At 39.6% G+C, this 19,700-nt stretch overlaps 1 protein-coding gene across 2 annotated transcripts; it reads right to left on the minus strand.

The window, feature by feature from the left end:
• Nucleotides 1-12,190: 12,190 nt before the first annotated feature.
• On the minus strand, nt 12,191-18,589 carry LOC114471257 (C-type lectin domain family 4 member M-like). 2 transcript variants are annotated; one of them, XM_028459951.1, is made up of 5 exons: nt 18,484-18,589; nt 18,290-18,397; nt 15,619-15,701; nt 13,531-13,634; nt 12,191-12,457 (listed from the first exon to the last, which is right to left on the minus strand). In XM_028459951.1, the coding sequence occupies exons 1-5, from the start codon at nt 18,575-18,577 to the stop codon at nt 12,316-12,318; spliced, it is 531 nt and encodes a 176-aa protein (XP_028315752.1). In that variant the 5' UTR covers nt 18,578-18,589; the 3' UTR covers nt 12,191-12,315. The 2 variants fall into 2 exon arrangements, with proteins under 2 accessions (XP_028315752.1, XP_028315743.1); XM_028459942.1 differs by having other exon boundaries at nt 15,619-15,764.
• Nucleotides 18,590-19,700: the final 1,111 nt, after the last annotated feature.

The raw sequence follows: 19,700 nt of genomic DNA on the forward strand, positions 1-19,700 counted from the left end.
AACTAGTGAACGGTCAAACTAGTGAACGGTCAAACTAACATGAAAATAAACGTTTTGAAACAAAATCACCAAATAAGGAACAGTAAAAAACAAGTCCACAGGAGCTCTGGCACATACCGGAGGGGAGCTGTGCAGTGAAATAGATATAGATGGTGCACTAGCGCCCCCTCACACTCTGAGGTCAAAAGCTGAATAGATTTCACTTCTGGACAAACTTGAATGTGCCGTCCAGTTGAAATAGAATTAAAATAAACATTTTGAAATGACCAAATTACTCCAAAATAACGGATGCACAAACTTGGGGTATTTGGAAGCTGTTGACAAAGTTTGAGGTCAAACAGGCACTGCGTCAGGGAGACATTTGCTTCACATACATGCACACACACACACACACAGACCTTTCTTGCATTATAGTATAGTATAGTATAGTATAGTATAGTATAGTATAGTATAGTATAGTATAGATAGATAGATAGATAGATAGATAGATAGATAGATAGATAGATAGATAGATAGATAGATAGATAGATAGATAGATAGATAGATAGATAGATAGATAGATAACGCAAAAATTATTAGTAAAATAATTGATCATTTGTGTCGACGCATCGTTTAATGTTGTAAATTCATAATAAAATCTTTCTGCTTCATTTTTGCTGCAGTACCATACATGAACTGCTGGGTGCAGTGTTGCTTCACCATTTACATTGTGAAGAAGAATTGTGCAACAGAAGAAGGACCAGTGACATGCTGCGAGCACTAGGGTCTCCCATCTTTTAAAAGCTGTATTTTTTCCTCCAAAAAAAGTTCTCTAGCGCTGTCATCCTGACTGTAGTGTTATCCCGCTCACTAGCTAGAGAACGTAGCAGCAGCCATGCTGTATCAATTCACTAATGCACTGTGAACGTACGTATAGCATTTAGCATAGCACGATTACATCCAAAGGCAGTGTAGAGAGCTGCCTTTGGACGTAAATGGTTGTCATCTTGGGGAACTGACTGTGCATGCACAAACACATAAAAACACACTATGGGGCCAGAGGCAGAGCAGCGATGTGTTATTGGGGGAGGGCGTGGCCCTGTGCAGCCGTACCAGGAAATAGCAATGTTTAGTCATTTGGGCTATGAAATGCACAAAATGCTGACACTTTCACACTTATAGGTCCTGTAGGCTATTGGAAATTGAAAAATTAATCATTTATAATTATATTACAATTATATTGTAATTAAAAAAAATAATCAAAATATCAATTCACCCTTGGGTAGGCACTGCCTACCTTGCCTACCCTGACTGCACGTCACTGAGAAGAACCAACCTATTTCTATAGACCCATGCCACATGACCTCCGCCATGTTGGAAGAACAAGCCACCGCAGGAAACGATTTGAAACCATAGACTGTATATAGCGAAGCAGAGAGCCTGCAGCGATGGTAAACCTTTGCGCTGTGTTTGGGTGTTCAAACATGGCTGGGACTGGGATACACAAGTCTTTCTTCAGGATACCAGCTGTGAGAACCACCCAAGGGGGAAAAACCGAGGCACTTTCTCGTGAAACGAGGAAGGCCTGGCTAGCTGCCCTGTGCAGGGCTGACCTGAAAACAACAAGCCTGTACCAGTACAGGATCTGCTGATCATATGAATGGTGTATCAAAGATGTGACGGAGTGTATTAAATAAGCATGTTCATTGTAGCCATGTTGTTTGTTACCCTGATGAAGGTCCTTTGACCTAAAGCTTGGGAATTTAAATTGTTTTTTTTGCATTGATCCAAGTGTGCAGATCTATCAGTAAAATAGCTCAGATTCTGAAAAACCAGCATTGCACACTCTTCTTACAAATTAATTATGAAAAATTATCCTACTTACCCTGGATTTAACCACATGGAGTTCATTATGAATAAAAGCAGCTACTTCACAAATCCAGCTACAAACTGGTTGTAAACTTCCAGTCCCTTGAAACTTTTCTTGTGGTTCATTGTGTATGAGCTAGATGTAAAAACGAGGTAGTTCACAATGTCAGGATAAGTCACTCCTGGGAAATAAGAGACATCTTCATTCCATTTGTTAACAGGAACGTTGTAGGGGTCATTTCCGCCGATCAGACCCAGTTTCTCCTTGTACCGAGTGTCAACATAATCTGTGGCCTCCGACATATTGAGGTCAAACGTAGACGACCTTTGACAATCGTTTAGCACATGGGCTGCTTTTAATAAGTCAAAAAACAACACTATTATTCAAGTAAACACACCCACGCAGGTGCAGCCGTATCGGGCCGCCATCTTCCAAGATGGCGCGGGTCAATGTGCTGTGAAGTCAGTCGCAAGGGTACATTGTGGTTATAATTTCCATGGCATTGTACGCGGTTTTGTAGAAATGGGATTTGAAATGCCATGAGGAAATGGAAAGACGTGTTTAGGATAGATGTAGGAAGGAGGGAGAAATGTTTAATGGTGGAATGAGGACAGTGAGAAAGGAGGGACAGGTCAGGGGTTAGCTCTGAGCTAATCCTGCATACAGTGGTTGACAGATGAAGCCATGTGGGAATCCCCATCGTTGATAATGTCTGCAGATTAATATTGATACGTGGAGAATGCACCAGACACAATATTTGTTTCTAACTAAATATAGAATAGAATATACTTTATTGTCATATATGTACAGGTGGGTCAGGTGACGTTTGTCCTGTGGGATCTTTAGTTAAAACTGGTTTTAAAATCCTGTTAGCTTTGGTACAAGTCAGCCTTAGTTAAACCTTGACTAAAGGGAATCTATTTTAACTCCAAGTAAGTGATTAGACCAATTTCTCACCTTCCATTTTGAAGCAAAATGATAGAGATAGTAGTTTTTAAAATGACTCATTAGAAATGTTTCAATCTGGTTTTAGGACACATCACATCACAGCCCAATATTAATATTAATATTATTAATATTAGTATTAATGACATCAGAATCAACCTAGGCAACAATAAGCATCAGTTCTGGTGCTGCTTCCCATACTGTTGACCATCAGATTCTTTTAGATAGACTCACACACACACACACACACACACACACACACACACACACAGGTTGTGTGTCAGAGCATTTCTCTTTCTGAGCCAAACTGAGACTAAAGCACTAATGCGATGCGTCTATCACTAAGGCTTCACTACTGTAACGCTCTCCTCTACCAAAAAATACATGAATACACACAATAAATCAACTACAGCTCATTCAAAATTCTGCTGACTCAGAGCAGAAGGACAGCACATATTACTCCTATTAGTAATGTGTGTAATGAATTATTTTACTAGTGTATAAAGCACTTCACTGGCTGGCCCCAGACATATAATATAACATGTACATATAATATCAGAACAGTTGACTGTAGCCAGCTTCCATCACTATCTGCTCCACAAAATAATCAGAAAAAGTGAGTGCAGACCTTTGCTTTTCTGTATAAAACATTTTTATAGGTCATTTTAACCCCAAAGGTAAAAATAGAACTCAAAGTTGTATTTCTTATTGAGTTACTGTTGGCTTGGACAAACACAAAGAGGATTTCCATCAAAGACGCCGTTAAAATTCTTTCTTTTCTTCATCCGAAGCATCCTTCGCCAAGTTGCAAAGATATTGGATTTATTATTAGCAGTCGAAGGGAAGACAATCAATCCATTGTTCATTTTTATGGATCTATTAAAGAAGTGGAAAGAGAAAAAAAATTAAAACCTGTCCAGTTTAAAGCCAACAAAGAGTCATCGACAACAACAGCAGAAGGAAAGAAAGTCACACAGGACACTCTGATAGTTTATATACAGTATGTACTGTATATACAGCATGTATATATGTTAGCGCTGGCCAATAGGAACCAAAAATCATATCTCATTACTTCTTTTTCCTAAAATGGCTAGAGTGACTATATTTTGATTTAGAAAGAAAGAGGACACTTTGGCCGACCGTGTCATCCTCAAAGTACTCAACGTTTCTTTAAATAAAATACAGTATAGTAGAAAAATATGTAGTTATTGTCAAGTTATAAAAATTAATTTATCTCTTTATAACAAAGACTTAATAAATCAAGTCAATTATTATGTATTATGATAATCTGTCCTTGAAAAATCTCATTAAAGCCTTAAAATCTCTCAATCATTGAAACAGTAGTAAACATCAGCTCCTAGAAATTAAAACTATAACAAAAAACTCAAAACTTACCATAACTTCCTCTAGGCCATATATGTCAAACTTAAGGCCCGGGGGCCAAATCCGTCCCTTGAGACCATCCAATTCGGTCCGCAGGAGAAAGCAAAAAATAAGTCAGAAAAAACATGGATTATTGAGCTGTAGATATCTCAGCCCTTCTAAATACACTAATTCAAAGAAAACTACAATATTTGGAGGATTGCAATTTTCCTCATGTTTTTATCATGACTGCATTTTAAATCTCTTTTAAATTGTTCAAAGGTCTACATTTTCCTTAAATTATTTCTCATAGTTTCCTGAAATTAAATAAAAATGTGTCACAAAATCAATAAAAAGTAAAAGAGAAAACTTTTATGTATGATTTATACGTCGGAGTGCAAACTTATTGCAAAATTATTGTTGAAATTGCATGTTTTCCCGCATAGAATCTGCGGCCCACTTAAGATCAAACTACTTTATATTTGGTCCCTGAACGAAAATGAGTTTGACACGCCTTCTCTAGGCTAAGTTTTCTCCTTTGTTTTCAAATTCCTCTAAACAAAGCAGCATATTAAATGTCATTACAAGTGTCATTACGTTCTTTTAAACTAACGAGATGCGTTCATTAATTACTTAATTTCATTAATTTGTAAAATATCCCCTGACAAGACATAAAAAGAGGACATGTGTGGGATAAACCAGACGTACGGTCACCCTAAAAATGACAATATATTAAATTCATAAGTGTGTTTTCTCAATAAACTCCAACCACAGCAACACGCGTGAAAACTCGTCGCCATTTTGTGTCTGTAGAGCTTCTGAGTGTCGCTCTGAGGGAACGTTTATGTGGAGGGCAGACACTCTTAAAACTATTATTTTAGTGCAAATCAAACTTTACAATAAAGCTGTAACAATATCAAGTGTTTGGATCATATATGTCACCTTGGTATTTAATTTTTAATAGTTTTTTTTTTCTTCTTTATTTGTTCTTATTGTCCCCAAGGATCTGACTGACTAATCCCTCCATCTTCAACAGTTAGCTTACACACACACACACACACACACACACGCGCGCGCGGCCCTGCCAAAAGCCCGGCTTTCCTCTCCAGTGATTTACGACTGTGTGAGTGGGTTATCCAGTCAGGCAATTTATCGGCCATTAGTTGCCATGTTGGCAGGTGTTACAGCTCTGTGTTCTGGGTGGGCCGCACCTTCACTCAGTCCTCAGGCACAAACATGGATTTATGGACATGATTTGGACTTTTGATTTCTATACAACTGTGATAATTGTCAATAAATCACTTTGACAGACCGGATTTGATTAAATTACGTTAAATTGAATTTACTTTTCACATGGCTCATGTCTTGTCTTTGCCTGATGGTTTGAAAAGGGCTGATCCTGTTTATGGGTTTACAAAGACCAGCTGACGACAAACACAGGTCAACTTTACCGTAAAGTTCAATCCTTTCTTTATTTAAAAAAACTTGAATCAGAATATGTGCTGAACCAGAAGAACACCGGCGGTCCTTTAGAGCCAAAGGTTTTCCTCCCACAGCTCTTCTTAAAGTGATTCAACAATCTCACCTTGCTGTAAATCTCAGGACCACCAGGGTCCAACCGAGCAGACCACCAGGTCGGTCAGGTCCCCGCAACGTGTTTTTGATCAGCAGGTCTGGGAACACACATAAAAGCTGGACACACACACACACACACGTATGAGTGGCCATAACACTGTCACACACACACAACTACACACAGGCACACACATGGACAATAATGAAGCCCTGGCTTTTACGGCTTCAGTTGTGTCCGGCTGTGTGCGTGTGTGTGTGTGTGTGTGTGTCTAACACTATTAGGGCTGTGTGTGACATGATGAAAAGTAATGGGGGCTCCCACAGTAGGGGACTGACTGTGTGTGTGTGGGGGGGGGGGATTAGTGTTGGCGACACCAGAAACAGGCCCTGGACCGACTCATTAGAGCTTAGCGGCTAACTGCGCTAACTCCCCTCACACACACACACACACACACAGGGTTAGTATTTCTAACCTGGTGAGTGTGTTTGGGTTCTACATCTCCTCTGGTTTCATCCCAAAGCTCAAAAGCATTTAGGTTTGATGTCTTTTAGTGGAAATAGACCAGAGGAACTAAAGTGTGTGTACTGGGAACGCTGGGAGAGGTTGCAATGATGCATAATAACAAACCTCCTCCAAATCTCCGCTTCTACACGTATTGTCAGTGATCCTGATCATGGTACCAGGATCATTCACACTTTAAAGGCTTGGAACTCATTTATATCCCATTAGTGACATACATTTAACCAGTGGCTCTCAACCTTTATCAGGCTGTAACCCCAAAAATAAAGGTCCCAGAGAGCAGGGACCCCCACTGTAGCTGAAGGTGGTTGAACACAGACATGAACATTGAAGAACAGTCATGTGGAGACAGGACCATCTATAAGGGGGAATAAAGGAGAGATTTTTGGGGTCCATCCATAAAGTCAGTAAAATGATGGTTTATTGTTCTATGAATCTGTGATAACCACATTTATTTATTCATCTGAATAATATCCACTGTTATCCAGGAACGTTTATTATTATTATTATTATTATTATTATTATTATAGTCATCTTAAAGATGGAAATCCTAGTTTTAATCAATGGGTTCAAAGTGACCAAAACTGGTGGAAAAGGTGGTGAAATGGGATTTAAAAAAAACACAGAAACTGGTTAAAAGTCGCAAATTAGAGTGGAGAAAAATGGAGAGAAAAATGACAACAATGGGTCAACATATGTGACATTAGCTGGAAAAGTGGTGGAAAGGGTTTATAAGTGCTGAACATGTCTTGTGTGCAGAAAAATCATTGAAATGTGATGTAGAAGTGTCAGAAATTGGAGTAATGTAGCAAAAATGCATTAAAAGGAGCAAAAATATGGTAAGAAGAAGTGATGAAAGTAGGTAATATACAAAATATGACAAGTTTGGTGGAGTTGCAGAAAAAGGGTAAAAATAAGCAAACTCCCAGTGTCTCGCGACCCCAAATGGGGTCCTGACCCCAAGGTTGAGAACCACTGCAGTAGGTCTCAATGTATGGACACCAACATTTAAAAAAGAAATCACAATGAAATGTGCAATATGAATTTTTGAAATTTGGCCAATGAAAGGGATTTTTTGATTTTTCAAACCTATCCAGAATCAGTATATTGATCCAGATAGTATATTTCTATAGCCTAAGACAGACATGGGCAACTCGGGGCCAACAAAATTGAAAGACAAACACACAAAATGACAACAGTAACACACATAATGACTCGAAAAACTCACAAAGCAACAACAAAAGATCCCAAAATGATCAGAAAATACACAAAAGTATTCCAAAAACACACGAAAATGCTAAAATCTCATAAAACAACATCACTACAAAAAAAAACTAAGCCATTTGTTCTGTCCTGTATTATTGCTCATTGATCATTATTCTAAATATGGACACAAATGTTGATAATGTGGCCCTCGGATCAGATACAATCACAGTTTTGTGGCCCCTGCTCTTATAAAAGTCATGGATGGATGTATGGATGGATGTATGGATGTATGGATTGATGGATGGATGGATGTATGGATGGATGGATGGATGGATGGATGGATGGATGGATGGATGGATGGACGGATGGGTGTATGTATGGATGTATGGATTGATGGATGGATGGATGTATGGATGGATGGATGGATGGATGGATGGATGGATGGATGGATGGATGGATGGATGGATGGACGGATGGGTGTATGTATGGATGGATGGATGTATGGATGTATGGATGGATGTATGGATGGATGGATGTATGTATGGATGTATGGATGGATGTGGGGATGGATGTTTGGACAGATGGATGTATGTATGGATGGATGGATGGATGGATGGATGTATGGATGGATGGATGTATGGATGTATGGATTGATGTATGGATGGATGGATGTATGGATGTATGGATGGACGGATGGACGGATGGATGTATGTATGGATGTATGGATGGATGTATGGATGGATGGATGGATGTATGGATGGATGGATGGATGTATGGATGGATGGATGGATGTATGGATGGACGGATGGATGTATGGATGGATGTATGTATGGATGTATGGATGGATGTATGGATGGATGGATGGATGGATGTATGGATGGATGTATGGATGGATGGATGTATGGATGTATGGATGGACGGATGGATGGATGTATGGATGGATGTATGTATGGATGTATGGATGGACGGATGGATGTATGGATGTATGGATGGATGTATGGATGGATGTATGGATGGATGTATGGATGGATGTATGTATGGATGTATGGATGGACGGATGGATGTATGGATGGATGTATGGATGGATGTATGGATGTATGTATGGATGTATGGATGGATGTATGGACGGATGGATTAAAATCCTCTTAAGTCATCATCTCAACTTTAATTGAGTCTCCATTCCATCACAAAGGATCTAAAAATGAATATTGTGCATTTAATGATTTAAATTTTTATTAAACCAATAAAGTCATTATGTGATTTTATTGCTTTATTTAAAATTCAAATCAATAAAGTCTTTATGTAATGTGTAACCACTCACTCATTTCCTCAGTTCAGGGCCACCACCATTATACTTAAGCTAAGGGTGCTGAGTCACCACCTTACATGTCTCCACTTGTCACCAGACTGGCTGAACTGATTACACAACACAATATTAATAATAATAATATTAATAATAATAAATATCATAGACACTCAAAGTGCACCACTATAACATCACACCTCACTCTCACTTTAAAATGATCAACTCTTCCCCACCCCTTCCATGTCCTACCCTGACTCCCTATTTCCTGTTCCCCTCCCCCTCACCTAGATGTAACACTACCTTCTCTTTTATATCCTCCCTATAATAAAGTGTTCCTTACGGAGGGCTGGTGATGGTCACAATTAGGCAAAGATTTGTTTTCCAGTTCATGAAGCCAGTTTCTGCTGGTTGAACAATGAAGGAAGCAGATAGTGCAGCAGATTAGTAAAAAAAAATCATTGACTTTAATATAAAAGCATGAAATTTGGCACAGAAACTCTCTAAGGGCCACTGTTCTGGAAAAAGGCGTGGCCACTCAAAAATGTAACCATTTTTCAAGATGGCCACCATTGCTATTCACTGGTTATTATATAACCAAGAAATCTGGGATGGGGCCAAACAAGGTGTCAGTGGAAAGGTCTGGTCCTCCCGAGTCCACAGAAGTTTGGTGTTTTCCTGCACCAGGGGTAACCTCAGAGGAGTATGAGCAAAAGGGAGTGACTTTGATACTGCTTTCTCCCATTGCCTCCTTCGGGCGCAATTTGGCTTCTAGCCCAAAACAAACCACATGTTCGGACTTGAGGGAATAAAACGCGTCCACTGATGACACAATTTTTACAAAATAAGCAATTTTTTTGCACCGCGATTGAGAATTTTGCCTCTAGCGGGCGCAGTCCTGATTCTACTCGGGGGGGGTGCACATATTTGGACTTGGGCAGACCAGACCTTTCTGCTGACACCCTGTTTGGCCCGATCAGAGCATTTTTTGGTTATATAATAACATTGAATAACAATGGCAGCCATCTTGAAAAATTGCTGCTATGTTGAATTTTTGAGTGCCCAATACCTTTTTCCAAAATAGTGGCCCTTAGAGAGTATCCGTGCCAAATGTCATGCTTTTGCAGTTATTGCTAGTAGAGTAGTTAAGCTAACTTGCTAATATCTTTACAGTCCCACTGGATTCCAAAGTCACATGTGCAGGTCCAGAGCACCAATGGTTGTGCTGTTCTTTAAACTGACCTCTAGGTGGCGATAAACACACAAGATGAGATTTCTGATGGCCAAAACATGCTTTCTTTTTCATTGTTATAAATATATTTTTAGTTCCTCATTATTATTATTTATCATTGTCACTCCTATCCGTCTAACTCACGTGTCAAACTCAAGACCCGGGGGCCAAATCCGGCCCTTTGGAGATTAGGTTACCAACAAATTAAGTTGTAGATATCTCAGCTTCTCCAGATACAAAAATTAAATTAAAATTCACAATATTTGCAGAACTCAGCAAATTTTCTTCCAATTATTTCACAAAATTTCTGCAAATTCCCAAAATCAGGGAAATTTGAGTGAAAATCTTGCAGGGGTGAATATACTCACATACTTTATCATTTATATATAATTTATCCGTGTATTTGTAAGTGAAAACCAGGGCACTTTAATGTTGAACTAAAATCTGTGGCCCAGTTCAGCTCAAACTGGTCTGTATTTGAGCTGAACTGAGTTTGACACCCCTGATCTAACTCAAACATGGGGCCCAGGCGCCACATGCGGCCCCCAAAGTAAACGCACAAACTGACTTCGAAATCATGACAGAAAAACACACAAGATCACTACAAAAAAATACACAAAAAAACAACAATGCCTAAAACAACAACAAATGGACACCAAATGAGAGAGAAATAGAAAAAGTGACAATGATCAGCTGTTATTGACCAAAACTCAGAGTGGGAATGAGAAGGATTGAGAATCACAAGGACAAGGTGAGCCTGACTCTGATTATTACAGAGAACAACACTGACACCATGAGGCCATGTGATGCTACTGCAGCAAAGTTATTTTAATAAAATGTCCTCATCTGTAATACAAAGCAAAAATACAAATTCCAACTGTTGGTTAAACCTTGTGTGGTTGTGGGTTGAAAGTGACCCGCTACAGTGTTTAACAATATTGGAAAAATCCCCCAAATTATGTTTTTTTAACCCTGAAATTTATGAAATGCCCAATGTTGAAGCTCACTTTCCTCACATTTAGCTCATTTTTCTTTCATTTGAGACAGAAATTTATATAAAACAGCTTGTTCTGTATCATTGTTAAAAATGTGTAAATGTTCATTCTAAATGCAAAATCTAATGGTTAAATGTAAATCTAAATCGTAAATTGCTCGCCAACAGTAAAGCTAAATGTTTAGAAATTATGAAAAGTGGACAGATCAGGGCTTGGAGAGTGGGCGGGGCTGTGTGATCGACAGGCACTACCCTCTTTGTATAAATTCTAAACAATTAGCTTTACACTAGGCAAGAAATTTGATATTTACATTTAACATTTAAATTTGCATTCAACATTTAGATTTACATTCAACATCTAGATTTTGATTTAACAAGTGGATTTACATTCAACATTTAGATTTACATTTTACATTTAGATTTACATTTAACATTTTGCTCTACATTTAACATTTGTATTTACATTTAACATTTAGATTTACACTTAACATTTAAATATACAATTTACATTTAACATTTAGATATACAATTTACATTTAACATTTAGATGCACAATTTACATTTAACATTTTGATTTACATTTAACATTTAGATATACAATTTACATTCAGATTTACATTTAACATTTAGATTTACAATTTACAATTTACATTTACATTTACATTTAGAAATTTAGATTGACATTTACATTTAACATTTAGATCTGCATTTAACATTTAGATTTAACATTTAGACTTAACATTTAGATTTAGATTTATTTTTCATGTGTACACACTTCTAACAATGATATACAACAAGCTCATCAATCACACAGTAAATATACAACAGAAATTAACACCCAACAACTAATAATACCAACCAATGCGTTTCCTTTTTCAGGTGTATTTATTTATTACATGATGTTATGCAAAGTAGAAAAAGAACAAACATGTTTATTTGTCATGAAAAGATTCCACCACGTGTGGTGTAAACCTAAGACGACAGAATGCACACAAACAAAAAAACAGATTTATTTATTACATACGTATTAGGCAAAGCATTAAAATGAAAAAAACAAAAAAAAAACATGTTTCACTACATAACATTAAAAAACACTTTCTCTCTGGTTATTTAAATTGTCTGATGGTGATTGTTGTTTTTAAAATTAATTACTAATATTATTAATCATTCACTTGTTTACAGGATTCTCCTTCTGTGATGAGGCTGTTTGTTGGATTTTGACTTATTTTGTATTTAATTATAATTTGTTAAATGTAAATTGAATGACATAATATAATATCATATATATATATATAATAATAATATAAATCACTAAAGGAGGAGAGAGAGCTCACAGTGGTTTCTCACAGATCCACACGTTCATTGTGTTGCAGCCGTAGTCGTTCAGACCATTAAACCCAGTCATTTTACGAAGCTCTCCACAGTCTTCTCCTCCAAGTGAATCGTCTGGTTGCCCTGGAGCCCACAGCAGCCTGCACACAGCCTTCATCATGTCATCATCATCATCATAATTATAATTATTCATGCAACTACAGCACAATGAGTTGGAGAACTTTAATAATGAGCATCATCTTTTTGTGACGCGAAAAGCGATATTTCCTTTGATCCTTTGATGTCAGTATTATTATATATTGTGTATTTCAGGGGTGCCAAACTCATTTTAGTTCACGGCCCAAACAGGGACCAAGATTAGCTTTAGTGGGCCACAGAATTTAGGTAGTAAAATGGCCCTGGTTTGCACTTCCACATATAAATGATATATAAATGATATATGAATGATATATAAATGATATATAAATGATAAAGTATGAGAGTATATCAGTCCCTGCAGGACTTCACTTAAATTACCCTGATTTTGGGGATTTGGGGAAATTTTGTGGAATAAATTGAGAAAAATATGCCAGATTTGTCATCAATTTCAGATTAAAAATGATTGCTGTCATGTGATATAGGAACTGGAAAACTGATTTTTTCAAATATTGTAGATTATAATTTAATTTGTGTATTTGGAGGGGCTGAGATACAGTATCTACAACTGAATTAGTTTGTTATTTCCAAGTATTTCAAATTTTTTCTATCATTTTTACTTTTGCCCAGACCAAATGTGGATTTGGTGTCTTTGTTTCTTTTGGTTTCATTTTTTTTTTTTTGGTTTCTATGTACTATGTGCTGGAGTTCCTCAGATATTAGAAGCTGAAAATGGAAGAAAAATAAAGACACATACCCCCCTCACTAAATTGTCCATATCTCAAAAAGTATTCATCAGATCAAACTAAAAATGTACAGTGTGAATATTGAATAACCATGGAGCAGTTGGTTAAAAATTCAGAATGACTTGAGACCAAAGTGTGTGGGCCATTTGTTGAAATGTCAGGAATGATCCAGATGTGAAACTTTTATCACAGCGGGGCCACAAAATCAGAGGGTCACATGATTAACATTCATATCAGCATTTAGAATTATTATGACAACTGAATGAAGTGAAGTTTATAATAAAAATCACTGAAATATTTGAGCCTGTAGCCCAAACAAAGGATGTTCTCACCCATCGTAGGACACTGCTGTGCCGTCCACCCACAGCCAGGTTCCTTCCTGGTCCCTGTCAGTCATTCCCACCCAGGCTGAGGCAGTGAGTCCACTCAGAAAGGCCTGGGGAAAAAAAATTATATTTTTAGTGTTTTCTTACATTATTAATCTAAAAATAATCATTGTTTTTAAGTGAAGGCACATTAAGTTTATGATGAATAACGTCCCGTTTTTTAAAGAAAAAAAACACTTTATTTTTAAAAGTTTTCAAACAGTCTTAAAATACACTTTAGCCTTGAGTTGTGGAAACATATTAAAATGTAAAATAATGTAAATAATAATGATAATAGATAATTCACTTAATCAGTATAATTTTAAATATTAAACACATCGTGTTTGTATTTCAGCAGTTTTCTGGTCCGGCTCCTGTTTTCATACAGTCTGTGGATGTTTTAACTCGTAAAAAACTGCTCACGTTTATGTTGTTGTTACGGTCCAAATAGTTCCCAGATAAACTGGTGACTGACCATCGACTGTGAGGCTGGTGTGAGGAATAACACTGTAGATGTTAAAACTTCTACGATTTGACACTTTTTTTTTGAGGGAAGTATATATTTTTATTTTGCACGTTATAATCAACACACACGGAAGTTGATCACAAGACAACGAGGAGCACCAGTAGATTCATTACACCACCTCTGGTTCCTTTAATCACATATCACGTGAGCTTTTCGTAACATCCGTTTTTTGCTTTGATTTATTTATGTTTTAAAGCTGCACTACCTGAATCGTGAACCATGACAGAGGGGCATGGCTGAATTGGAACGGTAAATGTGCACGAAGTCGCGTACGAGCGCTGAACGTGCACACGCATAGGTTGACAGTCTGAAGTTGCATCCAAGAATCTCTTTCTTTTCTTTCTCTGATTTTGTCCTTTTTTAGCAGTAGTAACAGCAATCGCAGGTATAGCGATCTTTCCTGGTGGCTGTTCGGCCGCCATGCTTTATTGAAAACAAGTTTGCACCGTGCACGTGGGCTCTGCTCACCCCTCCTTTCTCTAAATCCTGTAATTGGAGTGGAGGGGGTGACCGCCAACATTTTGTCTTCCGGGTTTTATTAACTAAAATACTTAGATATAAAGCACAGACAGCACGCAGACGTACGATTATTTCAGATATACATTACTTTTATGATATACTATAAGATGCTAACAAGAATCTTTTTTTGTATTTGGTTTGTCTCTTTTCCTGTTTCTGATTTTAAATAAACTAGGTCAGTGTCCATAGGAAGTATGTGTTGCTATAGAAAAGTGGGAGGTTCTGTAGTTTTTTCATGGATGGTTAAATGACATGTTTGAAGGTGGGACGTCAGGACATTTAGGTTTGTTGTGAAATGTGTACAGTGATAACTATTGTGTTTTCATATATTTTGGCTTGTAGCAAAAGACACTGTAGGGAGTTGAACCTCATCTATTCCCATTCCAGTTTGTTGTCCTCGCGGATCCGGATCTCCTCAGACCAGAACAAACTCAGTCCGTACTAGTGTCATTATTCCACAACAGTCAGTTTAGATGCACACGGAATTTGTAAAGCATTTATGAAATAATTTATTAATGGTATCAATGCAGTCCAAACAAATCCAATGTTGCACACCCTTGAACCAAGCAGCAGCCATGTTGAAACTCTCAGCTCAGTCTGATGTTTTATTTTCTTGACTGCAATAGAATTTTAAAACGAAAATTGTGTTTTGTTGAGAGTTGATGAATTTGTCACTGATGTCTAACTTCACCACTATTATCATCAGTAACTATATCTAAGCTGGTAATATTTGAGGGACGCACGCACGCACGCACGCACGCACGCACGCACGCACGCACGCACGCACGCACGCACGCACGCACGCACGCACGCACGCACGCACGCACGCACGCACGCACGCACGCACGCACGCACACACACACACACACACACACACACACACACACACACACACACACACACACACACACACACACACACACACACACACACACACACACACACACACACACACACACACACACACACACACACACACACACACACACACACACACACACAGGTCTCACCTGTTCAGCTCTGCTGTTGATGATCACCAGGTCAGCCTCTTCCTGTCTGCAGTGACGTCTGCTGTCGTCCCAGTTTTTTCGTTCTGAGGAGACGAAGTAACAGCTGTAGCCGAACCTTAGCCACGCCTGTGGACACTGATGGTTGTCTGAAGGACAACACACACACACACACACACACACAGTTAGTGTGTCACGACAACAGCACACTCACTGACACATATACAGTATAATTCATTCAATATGAAAGAGGAAACATACTTTCACAATATTAAGTCTAAATGTTAGATTTAAATCTAAATGTTATACCTAAATGTTAAATTTAAATATACATGTTAAATCTAATGGGAAGGGTGTTGGGGGGCGAGGGCAGTGCTGAGAGGGGGAGAGGATTCCAGCTGCTGGGGGGGTGCGGGCATGCAGCCTCTCTGGGCGCTACATGGACACCTTCCCTTGGCTCAGAGGGGAGGGGGACGGGTGGTGGGCCGGTGGAGGCGTAGACAAAATAAAACCTTTGTCAGGTGATTATGATGGCCTTGGAAGGTCTGGTTCAGAAGACAGAAGGTCCAAGTGGTGATGGGGGAGGGGAGAGGGAGAGGAGCGGGGATGGAGCATAAGATCTGCATACATCTAAGGTTAAATGTTAAATCTAATGCTAAGTGTTAAATCTAATGCTAAATGTTAAATCTAAATTCTAAGTGTTACATCTAAATGTTCAAGCAAAATCTAAATGTTAAATGGTACATCACCTGACTTGCCCACAGGAGGTCCCCAGTTCGAATCCCCGCTGTGGAAAATGAGCAATATACCATCTGCCAGTGTGGGTTCTTGGGCAAGACCCTTCACGCTACTGCCTACGTCATACAATGATGGGAGACAATGAAATGAATGACATGTCAGCTCAGACGTCGCCCGGCCAAACAAGCTCTGTGTCAGGTGCTGGGGAACAAGAGCACCTTGATGAAAAATGGGCTACTGGAACAAAAACAAGACTGAAATGGTCGAGGTGCGATACCAGGGCTCTGTTGGAATGCTACTACTCCAGTAACCCTAGTCAGAGGGGCTACATGCAAAGGATGTGGGAGAAATGCTACGGCAAGGTGGAGCCATGTGGCCAGGTCAGAGCGGAGTTAATACCAACCCCCCCTCCAGAGATTGGGTACGAAACCCCAATAACCGCAATCACGCTGAACAAGGCAGCGACTGACCTGAAAAATAAGATCATGGCAAAAATGTCCACCAGGCAACCACAAAGCCAACTACAGAGGCTAAGTGAAGTACCATCAGAAAGTCTCGTAGAAGATGTGAATGCAGCTCTGAGAGCGACACCTAGATCAACTATCACTGAAACCAATGAGCTGATGTACTCCACAGCAGCAGTGATTCTAGAGACACTTGGCTATCGTAAGAGCAACCATGAGATGAAATACCCACCATGGAAAAGAAGGCTGGAGGCTAACATCAAGGCAGCGAGGAAAGAAGTGAGTCAATTGACAGAGGCCCTGAAAGGTGCAATGAAAAAACTAGTTCCCAAGAGGTACAGCCAGATGCCCATACCTGAAGAATTGGAAACTGCCAAACAAAGGCTCCAAGCCTTGGCCAGCCGCCTAAAGAGGTACACAAGAGACAATGAAGCAGACAAATAAACCGGCTGTTCGCAACTCAACCAGCGAAAGTGTACGCTCAATGGCAGGGGAGCAATAGCAGAGCAGACCCACCAAGGCTGGAAACTGAACAGTACTGGAAAGGCATATGGGAGAAGGAGGCAACACACAAGTGATGCACAGTGGCTGGTGGCTCTGAGAGAAGACCACAGCAACCTCCCTGAACAGAATCCAGTCACTGTCACAGTGGCAGACGTCCAAGAAGGAGTCTCAGGTATGAAAAACTGGACAGCACCAGGCCCTGACATGATACACGCCTACTGGCTTAAGAAACTCACGGCACTCCATGAGCGCTTGGCAGCACAAATGAACCAGCTGCTGAGAGATGGAAATCACCCTGAATGGTTAACCAATCCTGATCCTGAAGGATCCCTCAAAAGGTACAGTCCCATCCAACTATTGGCCAATAACCTGCCTCTCCACAACGTGGAAGCTCATGTCTGTCATCATAGCGGCTAAGATAAGCGGGCACATGGATCAATACATGAGCACAGCTCAGAAGGGAAGAGGAACAGCAAAGATACTGAAGAACCCTGAAGCTCCCAGGCCTCTGGTAGAGGACCAGAGCATGGAGAAAAAAAGAAACTGCCCGCGGTGGGTGAGGAAGAGTTTATTTATTTATATATATATATAGAAACTGACTCAAAGGGGGTTGGTTGATCAAGTTGTCACATGTTAATTTTGACCAGATTTTCAGCAGTATTTGTGAAATTTGTGACATTTTTTCTTTTGTAAAAATACAATGTCAATGTTAAATCTAAGTCTAAATGTTACATCTAAATATCAAATGCAAATCTTAAATAATAAATCTAAAACAAAATGTTCAGTCCAGATTTAAATGTTAAATTTAACATTTAAAGATTTACCATTTAACATTTAGATTTAAGAGCTTTTGTTGCACACACTCAGAATAGTAACAATAGATACGAGGAACAACTGGTTATTATAAACGATATGATGGTTGATGAAGCTGTCACATGTTACTTTGACCTGCAGAATGTGGTCTGTACCTTGTTGTGAGGACCCCATTGGGGCGAGTCTCAGGGCGATGTTCAGAAGTGCCTGAATAAAACACAAGAGTCCACAGCAGAGCAGCACCAGCCCTAAACTCCTGGAGTCTGTAAGAGGAGCATCCACTCATCATGACATCATCAGTTACACTTGGTTTCTACTGATGTGATGATGTTAGAGCTGCTACACCTACGAAGCTGCTGATTGGACGTCCCAGCTTTAGTCCTGTTGACCTGCTGAACATCCAAACTGATGTCAGGCTGATGTGGAGGAAGAACAGCAGACATGATGAAGCAGCTCCAGCTTCAGTCTGTGCAGCACTTACAACACAACACTTCTCCTCTACTGAGGAAGGATGTCCCAATTCAAACTTCCTTTAACGTCTTCTCATTTATTAACCACCCTGTAGTCCAGTGTTTCTCAAACGGGGGTAGAGAGAGAGAGAGAGGTGCCCCCAGCCTCACTCACCCCAGTACCACTGACCAGTAAACACCCTGGGACTGATAGAAAAATATGGTTTTACTTGAAATTAAATATTGTGAATTATGTATAGTACCAAAGGTGTTTTACTACCTGTTCATCTTTATTATTTCAAACAAGGAAAGACAATTTAAACCGCCATTTCTGGTACATATAGTGCATCTACTGTATGTCCTCCATTACAACACAGAGGGGTTCCCCCAATGATCCTCCAGCCTTTTGTCTGAGGTCAGGTGCGTTGTTGAACAGACGTTCTTCCCATGGAGAGTGATTCACATTTTCTCCTCCATTTCTTTTTCACCTCAGTCACATTCTGACGCTCTGAGGCAACGCGACGTGATCTGCATTTCTATCATTATTAACGTTCACTGTGTCACCAGATTACGCTCTCCTGCATGTGTCCGCCTCAGCAATTAATACCTCCACCTCACATTGAGTGAAACTAGTTGCATTTGCTCGTTTTCCTCCTCGCCTGACCTTTTATAGGCATCGTATGTGCGGCGCAAGGTGTTTCCTCACATGCGACAACTTTCAAGTTGATTGTGATTTAAAATGGAAACAGGCGTAGGACGAGCGTGCGCCCTCGTTTATAAGTCGTAAAAAAAAAAGAGAGATGAACCATTTGGCCATCGTTGAGTTTTGTTGACGATCTTGTGAGGATGGCAGTAAAACCGTGCAATCCGTCGAGTCTGGCAGCTTCGTGTCAGGTTGGTGCTCAATGGAAACACGCCATTAAAGATAGGGTGAGAAGCTCAGTCATCCAGGAGGGGTTCAGAGTAGAGCTGCTGCTCCTCTGCATTGAGAAGAGCCAGATGAGGTGGCTCTGGCACCGATTAGGATGCCCCCTGGACGCATCCTTGTTGAGGTGTTTAGGGCACGTCCCACCGGTAGGAGATGCCGAGGAAGACCCCGGACCCCTGGGAATGCCTC

This window comes from Gouania willdenowi, chromosome 1 (assembly GCF_900634775.1).
Source record: "Gouania willdenowi chromosome 1, fGouWil2.1, whole genome shotgun sequence".
Classification (NCBI taxonomy): Eukaryota; Metazoa; Chordata; class Actinopteri; order Blenniiformes; family Gobiesocidae; genus Gouania; species Gouania willdenowi.